The sequence below is a fragment of the Haemorhous mexicanus genome, chromosome 11 (genome assembly GCF_027477595.1).
Source record: "Haemorhous mexicanus isolate bHaeMex1 chromosome 11, bHaeMex1.pri, whole genome shotgun sequence".
Classification (NCBI taxonomy): domain Eukaryota; kingdom Metazoa; phylum Chordata; class Aves; order Passeriformes; family Fringillidae; genus Haemorhous; species Haemorhous mexicanus.
In genome coordinates, this window is record NC_082351.1 from 10,362,673 (window position 1) to 10,376,928 (window position 14,256).

At 38.4% G+C, this 14,256-nt stretch overlaps 1 protein-coding gene across 2 annotated transcripts in view; it reads right to left on the bottom strand.

The window, feature by feature from the left end:
- Nucleotides 1–14,256, bottom strand: part of DCP1A (decapping mRNA 1A) — a 31,926-nt gene that overhangs the window by 9,473 nt on the left and 8,197 nt on the right. For both annotated transcript variants that reach the window (XM_059856385.1, XM_059856386.1), the window contains exons 4-6: nt 11,035–11,101; nt 6,503–6,638; nt 2,977–3,096 (exon numbers count right to left, since the gene is read on the bottom strand). In XM_059856385.1, the coding sequence (XP_059712368.1) occupies nt 2,977–3,096; nt 6,503–6,638; nt 11,035–11,101 (323 nt within the window). The remainder of the gene's footprint in view (nt 1–2,976; nt 3,097–6,502; nt 6,639–11,034; nt 11,102–14,256) is intronic.

The following is a 14,256-nucleotide window of genomic DNA, read 5'->3' on the forward strand; positions in this document are numbered from 1 at the left end:
ACACAAGGCACTTTAGGGAAGTGGAGGGAAAATCATACATGTTGAAAAAATCCTCACAGAATTTACAGAATTGGAAATAGTTAAATGCTCTAAAAGATGGGAAAGGATCATAAAAACCAGAAGGATATGCAAATAAAAACGTGGATATGCACAACTGAACTAGCAATACATGCCTAGATAGTTTTCCTAGCCCTAGTGCAGTAGATGTCACAATAGGTAAGAGAATTTCTATAAACCTAAATATGTATCTCCTTGAAAAGTACATTATATGTACACAGTTAAATCTACGAGTTCTTTAGTCTCTCCCCAAAAAATCTATCTAGCCTACACTGATATTGTTAGAAAAATATGGTTTCTGAAAATATTTCAAAATGTTTTTCAGTAAAGAGAAAAGAAACAGCTATTAACAGCACTGATCTCAAAATTTTCCTTTTTTTTTGTTTTTTTTTTTTGAGGTTGCACAGGACCAGAAGTTATGTAAAACAGCTGGACTGAAATACAACATTCTGTTCAGAAGACTAAATGGCCTGAAGCACAATTCCAGTGTATTCTGATGGTATGTCTAAACAAAGATGCTACTTCACAATGACAACCACTGCACCATGACATTGCTCTGCTGGCTCTGCTTTCCCCAGCAGAGAACAGCAGCCAAGGCACAGCAGCACAGGTGCCACAAATAGCCCAACAACAACCCCCTGAGCTTGAAGTCACACTGTCTTTTGCCCAGGTTACTCATCTCTACCATCACTGTTATTCAATTTTAGCTAGTTAAAAGACTGGCACCCTTTCGTTTTGGGGCTGGGACATGCTATAGTTTATAAACCTTGTTAGTTATGTTACCAATCTTTTCCTAGAAAGTTTTTCCACTGATCCTACTGTTCTGGAGACCTGTCCTTCAACCACAAAGATTCCATAAAGAGAAAAATCACAGTTCCAGATCATTTCAAACTCAGCTGTTCACTTCAGTATGATTAACTGACCAGCCTTCCTTTATTAATACATTACAAAAGTCAAGTAATAAACTGAAATCTCTACCATGCCCTGATCCAAGTCAAACTGGATAGTCTCAAACATCAAGTTACTTTCCAACATGGAGTATAAAACATCTCTTTTGCCTTGTCTTGCTGAGGCGTACTTTGAGCATTTCATCAGCTCAGTGTGTTTATGAGGACCTGTATCACAAGGGGCTGCATAAAGGCCACAAGATCACTTTATTTCATAGGAATAGAATGCTGCTGCTGCTGCTCAGAGGGTTTCTCCAGAAATGATTTCAGATAAATTAAGCTTTGTAGACGCAAGCTCTGCTTATTCATGGTTCAGTACCAGTGATCTGGTTCAGTTTTGCACACTGCTGGCACAGAAGCATTTCATGATACAACTGATTTTAATTTTGAATTGCCAAGATACAACACTTAACTACATAATATCATACAGAAGACATTTATTTTTATTCCCAAATGTGTGGTATCTTTAGCATGAGATGAAGTTAATCAACATGCAAGTGTGACATTTTGGAGGGAATTTAGCAATCTCACTGTACTTATCATAGCCACACTATTTTTTAATTTCACTAGCCATCTGTTTTAATTAGATGAAAAATGTATATTTTTATAGTTGAAATAGAATGTTTTTCCAGTAGTCTCTCAGTTGTCCATGTTACTAAAAATGTGACTCAGAACCAACACATTTGAGATATATTTGAACTCAGCTAACTGGCTTTATAGAACTATCTCTTATGTTACCCAATTAATTTTTTCCAATACCTCTGCAGCTATTATTTTAAATAGCTCAATAGAATTAAAAATATGATATTTTACCAGTTCTATAAATCAGTTTTCCCTTTAATTACTTTAGAGCAATTTGTTAGAGTCTTATCTTTCCAATTTTTCCTTTACTAGTTAATTGATTCCTGTTCTGCAATTCCATGCACTGTCAGGTGGAGCATTTCAGCTGATTTTGTACAGTCTACATGGAATGACCCAAAGAAAATATGTGCTTTGAAAGCAAAGCCTCAGGCAGCCCTGGTGCCAGGTCTCCAGACATGGCATGCAGCAAACAGAGCTGGATGCCAGGGGTCACTCCATCACTGACCCAAAACCAGAGGTGCTGCTCAGGGGCTGGAAGGGCTGGGATAGAAACAATCCCAGCAAACTCCCCACCCCTCATTTTAGTTCATTAACTGTTACTACCCTACCCCTAAATCAGATTCCTGCTGCCCAGCCCCAGCTCTGACCCAAACTAGAACTACAATTACTCCTCCAAATTGGGGATTTTATTTACCAGTACTGAGTGCAAATTTGCCCACGTTTTCCTAGGGGATTTCACTTCTCGGGCACAGTGATTTATTGCATAAGGAGCACCCCAGAGAACCGTGGCAGGGAGAGAAGCTTTCCATGGGGCACTTCCAGGAGCACCAGCAGTGCCTGCCCGGTGCCCACTGGGTGGCACTGCAAGCAGGCCCACAGCACCTCCCTGTTACAGGCAATTCAGGTACTGCACAGTTCACTTACTTCTTTCTCTAAATTTATCTCTGCAAAGTCTTGTACCAAGCCCCAGCTTCCTTGTGCAGGACCACAGCTGTGGCTCTGAAGCACAGACAAACCTTCAGTAAATGTCTGAGAAAGAACACCAGGGCTTGAGTTCCTGAGTGAAAGACCTGACCACCAGGCATGGTCATCTGTTCTTGCTTCCTGTCTCTCCAAGTCATCCCACACATCACCACAGACTGACTTCTTCCAGAAGCCAAGTGGGGCCATTTAACGTGGATATTCACAGCAGTGTGGACATAGCCTCTTATTTTTAAAATGCTAAGTCAAAATACAGAATTTAGGATCCTAAAAGTCTTCAAACTCATTTGTTTAGTGATAATACACTGGGCAAACACTGAAGGCATCCTAACAAAAAAAATCCATTTTACTACAAAAACAAAGTACTAAATGAAAAAAACCCCCTCATTTAGAGTTGGATGAAACATACCTGCTCTTGCACTTGTAATGAAGGCTTCTGTTCTGAAGGCTCTGTGCTTTCTGGCTTTGGAGGATTTGAATTCTGTTGCATTCCAGAACTTGATATAATACTTAGGTCACTAATCTGATTCTGAGGAGGGAAAAAAATGAAAGAAAAAAATATAAATACATGAGTTTCAGTTTACATTTACCTATTATACAGTCCTGTTTACATGCCACTTGTGACTGAAATACAGATGATATACAAAGCACTGGTTTTTGTAAGACACTGTGGAATTCACAAATATTATTATTTATTTTAGGAAATAAAAATCATACCAAGACATCCAGAATCTGGTATGCAGTCATAAAACTTTTACTCTTTATTATTATAAGAAAAGCGACAAGAAAATACAACTGATTTTATACTTTTCCACCAAGAACAAAAATGATACATTAAAGAAAAGGTGGGCTTTTCACATCCTGTATCTGCATTGGCTGCTAACAGAGAACTTTGCTACACTTCATTCAATCAGGAACTCAAACTAGAACTGCTTAGGAAAAAAAAAAGTCCTGTCAGAAAGCACTCTAAGTGGATGAAAAGACAGCTTGTCACTGATTTACTTGCACCAGATTTAACCAGCCATGTACATTTATTTTCAGGTTTTAATTTGGTTTTCTGTGAACAAGAAAAAACCAAGCAAGAGAGTTGCATTATGACACAGTATGTTTCAGATGGATTTGACTTTAATAAGCATAAAAAGAAACAAATACAGATATTCTATTACTATTAAAATCACCAGAAAAACCCAGACTGTAGAATAATCCAGCTTTCATGGGTAAACTGCACCTGATGCATATGACAAAACTCAACCATTGGTACAACACATGGTGATTCCTCTGGTATCTTACCTAAAGCAGTAAAATATGGGTTAAACTTTTTAGCAATGGATAAAAAAGCAATCTGAGCTTTATTATTTTGTTTTCAAATCTAATTGAAAGCAATAAATACAAAATCAGCCTATATATTGTGATTTAAGGACAGAGGAGAGAAGCAGACTCTTACATCTTTCTGACTTTTAGCCACTAACTTGAAGGTCAAAACTCCTTGTGCCTGAAAGGCTGGAGGCCTTTTAGTTATAAAATCAGGAAAGGCAGAGTTTTCTTTTTACTACAGGATAAGCTGCAGTATGTTTCCCTGCTCAAACTGAAATACAAACACAAAACCTCACTATAAAAAGCATCCATTCACTTCATTAAAAAAAATAATCTCCGAGTTCATTCATTTTCACATATGGGCTTGATGTAGTGTGTACTTGAAGGATTAAGCTGATTTGGAATCCTAGATTAAAGCACTCAGACCTTCATAAATCTCTTTTTCACTCCCTCTGCCCCCTTCTCATGCTGACACTCTGCCAATCTCATGTGGGCTGCACACAAGGATTACTGTATGATCCATCTGGAATGTACCAGCAGAGGAGTACTTTCTGCTCCTAAATACAAATTAATGCATAATTACCAAGTGCCATAAAATTATTAAAAAAAAAATTAAGTCAGGAAAGGTCTCTCAAGAAGGCATCTTCCAAACGAGTTGGTTACTTCATCACATTTACATTGGCACACTTTGGCTACAAGAGCTTCAAAATCAATGTGCCAGGGGTTTGTTGCTCAAGCTGAGGTGGTCAACAGAAAATTCTCCAATGAAGTTTGCTTGAAACATGACCACCATTGTTCAGTTCTGCTTTTCTGACAACTGTACAGCACTATAATCACAGCAGGCTCTCACGGGATCACCATGGACAGGTTCATTTATGGTTCATGTACACACAAAAAGGAAATGAAGTAAATATTCCAGTTTCCCTGGTGTTCTAAAAATATCAAGAAAGAAACACACACATATACAACAATAAGAAGAAATAAAGATACAAATCTCCCCCAATTTTAAAGTAGCTCTGCTGTAGCCCATGCATTGCCTATTTCACTGTTGTATTCTTGGCACCACAGATATTATCTGTCCATTAAAATATCTGCATCTGTTCCTGCTCATCAGAATTTTACTTGTCTACAGAGCTTCATCCATGACGTTCAGGAACTTTGTTTCTAGCAAAAGCTTTTCAGTACTCTCATATGAAAAAGATCTGAAAATTAGAAGAGAAGCTGGGATATCCCAAGTCACCCAAGAGCCATCTGTTGGAAATGTGTATTATCCAATACTGCAAGGACAAAGAGGGAGAAAGGCTTCATCACACCCAGGATGGCACTACCGAAGCAGTGCATTCCTGTGGTATGGGCTTTTTCCCTTCTTTGCAAAAAGACTTCAATTTCTTCAAATCTGTCTAGCCTGATACACCACTGAAAGATGAATCATATTGTGATGTTTCCTTCTGTGATCTCACAAAAGCTTCTACCTGCACAGTGCTGGCCTTCATACAGAGACACCTTCTCCCCAAACAGTACTGACACATATTCAGAAAGAATTTTGTTTTCATCTGTATTTTAAAGCATTAAAAGAACATAGGAGTGATTTCCAGAGTTAAGTATCTAGCCTGGGTCAAAGACACTGTATTGTTTATCACACTGCCCTGACCTCAATGTCCATCAGTGACAGGTTAAGTTGGCTCATACAAGGTTTAATCAACATGCTTACTCTCTTCTCCTCATCCCACACTGTATTGTAACCATCCAGAATCTCACAGAGACTCAATTTCAAGTACTCAAAGGATCTCTGCAGCACAAGACACTCCTGGAAGGAATCAAGCACCGTACAAATGTGCTCCCTCTTCTCCCAGCAGCACAGGCACAGAAGCCAATGGTTCTGCAATGCAATACTCACACACTGCTTTACTATGGCACATTCCTGTATTATTACTCTGGGGAAGAGGCATGTTCAGAATCTCTGCTTCCATTTTTGGATCTCCCACACATTACCTTTATATTCACCCTGCATGTATGAATTTGGTCCTCATGACTATATAAAGTAATTCTTTCCTAAGAGAAGTAACATTCCTCATTATGTAATCTTGTGGATTTAGCACTGGCAAAGGATAACAGGCTTTTCCTTCTGAGATGAATTATTTTATTAAAGGGAGAAACAGTAGACAGGACACAAGTAATAAACTGGAGAACAGAAAGACAAAGGAACAGTATTGTTACACTTAGTCTACAGCTAATAAGATATATGCTTCATGGAGTCTACAAACAAAACTGAATGCCTCAGTCTCTAACACCACAGTTCATCTTTTGAGACTAAGAATAGACATATGCTGCTTGGTACAATTTTTATTTGCTATTCCCAGAGACAAGATTTTCTCACAGCAGGAGAAATCATTATAAAATAGGTCCACCCTTCTACACTTCAAGTTGGACCACATGATCAGGATTCAATCCATCTTGCATGAAATCACAGAATGTTTCCTAGTACAGTGCTCCTGAGGGAGGGAACAACAGATCACGCTGAAAACAAGGCTGCTGGAACTATTGCAGACACTGCCCACCCTTTAAACAAAGCACAGCTGATGTGCTAAAACCTGGTTTCCAGAAAAGAGACATTTACTTACTCGTTCATATTCATCCTTGGCTTTACTAAGCATCTCTAGGATGTCAATGGGCCTGTCATTGCAGCCATTGGTTCTGCTGGGACTTTTTCTGTCCTGAGCAATTTGCTGCGACCTCTGAGCTTCTTGTTCAACAACTCTGTAAAAGAAAAGGAGAAACATGATCTAAACTTTAACTAGAGTTAACCTCTTGCAAAAAGCAGTAAAATAAGTACTCCCAGCACATTAACCCATTTTTCTGCCTGAATAAAAAGCCTAACACATAGCTGACCAAAGTTCCACAAGTTTTCATTTGCTACAGGGTTCATACAAGACAAATTGTCAAATGGTCTTCACGATTTATCTCCCATTCACAGAGCACTGGTCTGTCTCTCTCAAAGTTTGCCTACAGTAAACACTACTCCTATAAAACTCTCATGTTTACACATTTTACAATGAAATATGTGGACATCCAAGCATGTGATACACAAGAAGCACATGTCTTACACCATACACTAAGATACAATTTTTATTCTTTACTTCCTAACATACATTTTTCCATATTTAGCCAAGTCAATCTATGTCATTCAACAAAATCTATTACCAAACAGTTCTAGTTCAGGATGAGGCCTACCATTATGCAACAGAGACAATGGGAAAGAAGAGAGCTGGCTCAAACCAGATGTCTCTGGAATCAGTCTGCAAGAGGACTTAGAGCAAGTCACCCCTCACACCCCCACCTAAGGCTCTGGAAAGAACAGCAAACCATTTCCTCTTCAAGCTGCCCTGCAGTCATTCCAATTACCTGCATTACCTCTGGCCTCTGGTGCCTATGGTTCATTCACCACTTCTACTCCACCCCTGCCTGCCTCAAATATCCAAAACCTTCCATCTGAAGGATAGGTAAGAGATGCAAGAAGCTGATGTGTACCTGGTCATTTCATTAATAAAAATAAAAGCAGCATATACTCCTAATCCATATGCAGTTCACAAGATATACATGGCTGTGCAGTGCACTGAAGCTTATCCTCTTGAAATAAACACACACCAGCCTGTAATCCCTTCTTTTTTAAGCCTGCATTAATCAAATATGTTAAGGAAAAACAAGCACTGTAAACAGGGCAGAGCTCTGGAGCTGGCATGTCACTTGAGAACTCTCATGCTGTGGAACTGATGGCTGAGGGGGGAGCCAAGAGGTGCCATCACAAAAATCACAGAAAGTGTCAATCATTCCAGCCTCCAGTTTCTTTGGGTCAGTTAGGATTCAGGACAAACTCTAGATTTTACAGGCTGTAATTATTTATACATACCTCTGTGTTTACATTTCTGAGGAAGAAACAATTCGAGTTTTGGAAGTTTCTTCCCAGATTTCTAGCTACAAAGCTTCTTTACTTCACTAGAGTTTAGCTGAAAAAGGGTTAGATTTGGCTTCTGACAATTCAATGTTGCTTTCACAATTTTTCATATACAAGCTGGTTATTTAACCAGCTCCTGATTATTTCCAGCCTTCTCTGTAAGCAGCAGTCACCTGGCAAGGTAACTCACAATAGGGAGGCCAATGTAACCCTGGTAATTTCTGAGAACTGCAACATGTGCTTGTTTGGATGAAGCAGCTCAATACTCCACAAGTGTTTCTATGGTGACACCCTGAGAGAACATTTTGTTCTAGCACCTCACGTGGTCACCCAGTCCTGGCTTAGGACCTCTCTAAACTCAACTCCAAAACTAATGATGAGAAAGAGCAAGATAAGAGAATCAAAATGCTTTGCTGAGATGTTAAGTGCCAGCATAATTGTATAAGAAAAAAGAAACACTTCAGTTAAAGGGAAGATTCTGGGCAAAGTGAAATTCACACATGGTGCCTAGCAGGCAAAGCAAAGGCTTCAATCTTGAGACTTGCCTTTTGCCTTAAGTAGTTGGCCCAGAAGGTTTCAATAAAACATCCTCCCCTGAAAACAGTACTCATTGAACTCACAGCAAAATACCTTCAAGGAGTGCAGGCATTTCACAGAAATGTTTCATAAAAATTTCTGAAAAACAGTTCATAATATTTTTCTCTTGTTCATTATGAAGTGTTTGTTACCTTTTTAAAGTTTAAAGTTTACTTTCTTTGTGGAGAATAACAAATTCTCTTCTCATCTAGGTAATTGTCTAATAGCTCAAACTCCATCTTCTGTCTTGTGCACATTACATTCACATCAATGGTGGTGATGGAATATAATGTGAAACTCATCCCAAGAACTCTGAGATTCTTTCCTAATTTAGTCTGCTTCCTGTATCTCAGAAGCCACTTTTAGTCTGACTATTGAAACAGGGTAAAACAAGTTTATAAACTAAATTAAAAATAACTCCCCATACAAACTTACAAGTCAGAATGCAATAGTTTTCTCAAATATTTGAAGCCCTCCAGTTTCTGCCCAACTTCTTCTAGAAAGGCCATCCCTCAATCAATCATCTTAACTTGACATAAATTAATTGCTTCTGAAATCAGGAGTTTGATGACTCCCATGAAATGTTTTAATTTCAGAAAATTCTAGAATTCTTAAAAAAAAAAATCTGTAAATCAAATACCTAAATACCCTTCCTAGGGGGAAAAAGTCAACTACTGCAAATCTGTACACTGAACATGCTCCATGTGCAATGCAGGATTAAATCTTTTTTAAGCAAGGCCTGCTGTTTCTTTCCATTATATCAGATAGTGGAAGAGGCACACATTCCTTCAGGGACACAGTAGCTGCTGTGACAGTTTGCTGAAGAATATCTGGAGTTACAGCATTGAAAATATACCTGGCACAACCTCACAGAAGGGCAGGGGGAGGGAGAGAATGTGAGAAGTGAAGTCTGTGATTACAAAGCCTAATTTACTTTTCTTTTCAAAGATAAGCCACCAAAATACAAATGGATGGCCTGCAATCTTGTTAACTCAGTCTGGCACAATAAGGTCAAGTTAAATGCAGGGAGGAGAATGCAAATCTTCTTGAAACCTTTTATGGTTATGTTTTTGAAGTGCTGAAGTATTATAAAGGCAGCACTCTTTCCTATCAGTGATTAAGAAAAACTCCACCTTAACAAAAGGGTGCAAATCCAAATTTCCACCCCAAAGACAAAAAACTACAGAAAAAAATTAATACTCTTGGAAGAAAATGTAAATATTGCAATTCAGCCAAAGAGGTAAATGTGCTTTCTGGACTGCTGTGCCATGGCTAGACTGGTCTGTTAACTGGTCACATTTTTTAAGACTCCTGAAGTGTCTGTAGCCCATCATTTGTGCTACAGTGACCAGAGCAGTTCAAATGGACTCAAGGTTTGCTATCTAAAGCTAGATCTGCACTGCAGCTGTGTGTGTGACAGAATAAGAATATGGTAGAGTTTGACAGGTCCAGCTCTCTCTCACACTTCAAACATTAACTAATGGTTTTAGATTAGAAGAGAAAGCCATGTCCCTCTGATGCTCCGTTTATAAAGAGGAGAGGCAGTAGATGTTTTGTTATTTGTTTTGGTAACAACATCCAAGAGTCAGTTTCACACAATTCTTTTCCATTAATCCTTAGATAGGGACAAACCAACTAACAGTAAGAAGTCCAACATAACTAGGAAGAAAAAAATAAAAGTGGGAAATGGGGTTATAAAGATGAGAAAAAAGAAAAAGAACTTAGAAAGATATCTTGATGCCAATGTCTGTCATTTGTGTTTTCTCTCACTCCTTCTGTGTGAAAATAATAATTAAAAAAAAAAAGCCAAAATAACCCACACCAAACACCCTACACTAAGAAATTAGAATTCAGCTTTAAATATCTACATTGTGACTAGTTTTCATATAATTAAATATTATATATTTTCATGTAATTAAATTTTGCAAGTCTTCAGGATGGCCTGACTGGCAAGCCCTGACATGTTGCTGAAGGCATGCAAGAGATAAGAAGCTCCAGGAAAGCAGTGTGATAGCAAAGAGGAGCAAAGCTGAGAATGAGGGATGAGAAGATAGCCTGGGTAGGACACCTACACTCTGCATTTTAGCAAGAGTAACTACCCCAAAATCCAGAAATTAGCAACACCAAGCTCTTACTATTTCACAGTTTTGCTTACACTCCTAAACCCACTATAATTCTAGAAAATTCTACCTAATTTCCTACTAGTTTTTAGTCTCTTCACTTTAGTCAGGAATAACACCTAAGCCTTGTAACACCCAAACAAACCACAAACTCCAAGAAAAAAACAGCTCACCAAAAAACAGTCAAAAACCCCCAACCATTTATTTCATTACACTCTCTGGATTAGAACATCTTTTGCCAGCACCCCTATACAAAATAGAATATAAAGTAACACACAGTGCACATAGTTGCTTTCTTTGGAGAATGCCAACTAACACTTAAACTCTTATTTTTCACATCACTCAATTGAAAATTTTAATGCTGCAGTTTTTTAAAAAACATACCTATAATTTTCATTAGTTAAAAAAAACTTGTATGAGAAAGAATGTTGTAGTCCTCCATTTTTAGGAAAGTGAAGAAAAAACCAGACACATTTAATAATCTCTAGAAGGCCCCAGTACTTACTTAGCCATGAGTTTTGCTATTCGATGACAGTCATTCTTGTCATAAAACCAAATACTGTAAATTGACACTAGAAAACAAGGGAAAAAAAGCAAGTGTTAAGACCAAAAAAAAAAGTAATTAAATCAACAGCAAAAAACCAGGAGTCCATTAGATCTGCAACATACAAATTTCCATCAGTTTCCATTGAAATACTGTGCGTCACCACCTACTATTTAAAAAGTAATCAGAAACAGCACATGTGCAAACATAAATACAACTTCAGTCAGATTGAATGGAAGAACTATAGAACCTTGATACTGTTTGTAAATAAAAGTGGCAGGTAAATGTTTTAACCAGCATGTGCCTTCTCACTACAGCTGCAACCTCCTCTTTTGAATTGACTTTATCATTTAAGCTAGGCCAAGGAATATCCATAAAAAAAAAAAAAAACACTTATTTTTAAATGCGTCAAATTCAAAGACCAACATTAATATTTGCATTATAGCAAGACAGTTCAGTCAGAGCGTCTCTGGAAGATTCCGTCTCCAGAACGAAGCAGTACCAAAGCTCCCATCACAGTGACATTCATGGAACAGCTTAAAACTACACTGATAGTGACCCCTGCTCTTTGAAGGTATCAAGGACAAAGCAATGAGAGCAAAAGGCTTCCAGCTTAGCAAGACAGCCTCATTCTGGCTTCCAGAATAAGTAAAATTCCACTGCGAATTTGCAGAGCTGCAGCTTGACCACTGAGCCTCCATCAGAGGAAGAAACTTTGTCAGGAGTGCCATGAGCTGCTCCTTCCCCAGCAATCCTCCCAAGGGCCTCTTCCCCACATGGCAGCTCCTCTCCCCACTGCCCCCAGCTCCACCAATGCCACAGAGCTCCACAGCTCTTTTCAGAACTGTATTGAACCCAGCCCACAATGCAGGTTTCTTTAAATCTTAATTCACCTATGAAGTTTGTCAATGCATAAAGTGCTAGAACATCAAAGGCAATTGGACACTTTACACATGGTATCATTAAATTATATTAATTTCTGAAAAATTGCTTTTAAGCCCTTTAAACCTCATCTTTATACTGCAGTTCATGTCAATGATTTTATGTAGATGAAATCACAGATTATAAATACACTTAAAGTGAAGGAAAGGACTGTTTAAAAAAAATTACACAACCATTTCTCATTAGAGGTAGATTTTTATTTCACAGTGAAATCCTTTTTCTTTCTCTACTCACTGTCTTTCCTCCACAAGATACTCAAAAACCTCAAGCAAAGCCCACTCAAAATAATGTCAAGCCATGGCAAAGAGGACAATTATTTACCAAACTTTTTCTGGCCCATGAACTTATTCCAGGTGTACTCTGTTGTGCCAAAATCCTCAAGAAGTCAGTTAGACATCTCATTTCTAGAAGAACATCCTAAGACAAGCTGAAGTTCTTGACTTTTCTTTCTTTCATTAAATAACAGCTGAATTAATTTGGGTGTTTATACCTTTAGAAATTCTAGCTTAAGTAATAGATAACAAAGCTTTTCAAGCCAGAGACAAAGAAATCAATGCACAAAAGACATAAACCAATAAAAAAAACATTTCACAATGTAGCCAATGCTTATGAAATGCTTCTATTAAACTCTGCAGTTTAATACAGCTGGATTTTCTGCTGCATAGAAACCTACAAAGTTTCCAGATTGCTACATGACTAAAGAAGTAGCTCCTACTTTAGCACTAAAGAAAAGACTTCACTACAAACTGCCAAGAGGAGAAAGCTGCTTCAAAAGCATACTTGCTGAAGAAATGAAGATATGGAACTTATAATAATATTTAAATGGGATAAATTATAAAAGTCACACTCAATTCTGCCAGAAACAGGCCCAGACAAGACCACAAGTAGATCTAAATCTCAGTTTGGTGTCAATTATGAGGCTTTTTTCCACTTTGTACTACTGGCAAGCAATCACAGGGAGTCACTGCAAAACAATTTTACACAATATTCTGAAGATGTGAAGCAGATTACAACTTGGGCATTAATGTAGATACAGTCCACAGGCTGGAATGTTTACCTTCCTCTTTCCAAGAGCCCTCCTGTACTGCCAGTTCAGCTCCCTTCCCCAGAAGTGTGTGTCCCAACAGCATTACTATTACTATTTAATATATATTTGCCTATACTTCCTCCCATGCATGCAGCTTCAATTAAGAACATCCATATAGCAAAGACAGAGTTGGTTCTTACCAGCTCTTTTTAAATACGTGATTTTTTGCTATACCCAGCATAAATATTAGCTGAATACTCCTATGTCTGATGGTACCCTTCTACTGCAGTTTAGCAAGAGTTTCAACCAACAGAAGCCACTGAATTTTTCCTTCCAGCTTTTCTACACCGAATGCTGGGCAGCATCTTTAGCAGTCAAGTAACAGTAGTTTGTAATCATCAGCAGCAATTCTTTCAGTAGGATTCACTGCATTTTGACACTCCTGGAATAATGAGTAACCCATACCACAGACAAATCAGGTTTCATAGAACTAAAAGAAGTTATCCATTTTCATAATCTATGTTCTTCTCAGATATATATAACTTTTGTTAGAAACACTGACCCATAAACATTTATCTAAACACATAACACTCAACTTCTCTCCAAACTTGTCTGCATCAATCCTTAAAACCTGATTAAAACTGAAATGGGAAACCAAAGAGCTTTTGAGAGAACAGAAGGATTATGGAAGACTTCCTGCTCAAGCCTAACAGCTGAATAATACCAAAAGGAAGGTCTTGGACTCTTCTATAATCTGGATTAAGAGTGGGAATAGCCAAGCGCCACTGCAAGACAGAAGCCTCATCCTTGGCAACATAAAATGAAGCTGCATCCCCAAACTGCAGTTTCACCTCAGCTCTCATTTTAAGTAAGCAGCAAGGGGCAGTGTCCCCACCCTCACATTCCCACAACTTTTTTAACCCATAGTACCCTAAGGGGCCCCTCTCCCTCATGTCAGCCAGGTACATTCTATACATTCTAGTCCAGACCAGACCCTTGATCCCATTTCTGCATCAGCTTCACAAAAGGCCATTGGAGCATAAGAGAGCACAAACAAGAAGCTTGGGACACACAGGAAGGGAAAACTTAGAATGGAACTGTGTGCCAGAGGAAGTGCACATGGACTCATCAACACTGCCGGTTTCAGCAATTCCAGACAGTCACTCCCTTCCCCCAGGCAGTTCAGCCATTTGTACAAACACATCCTCAACTCA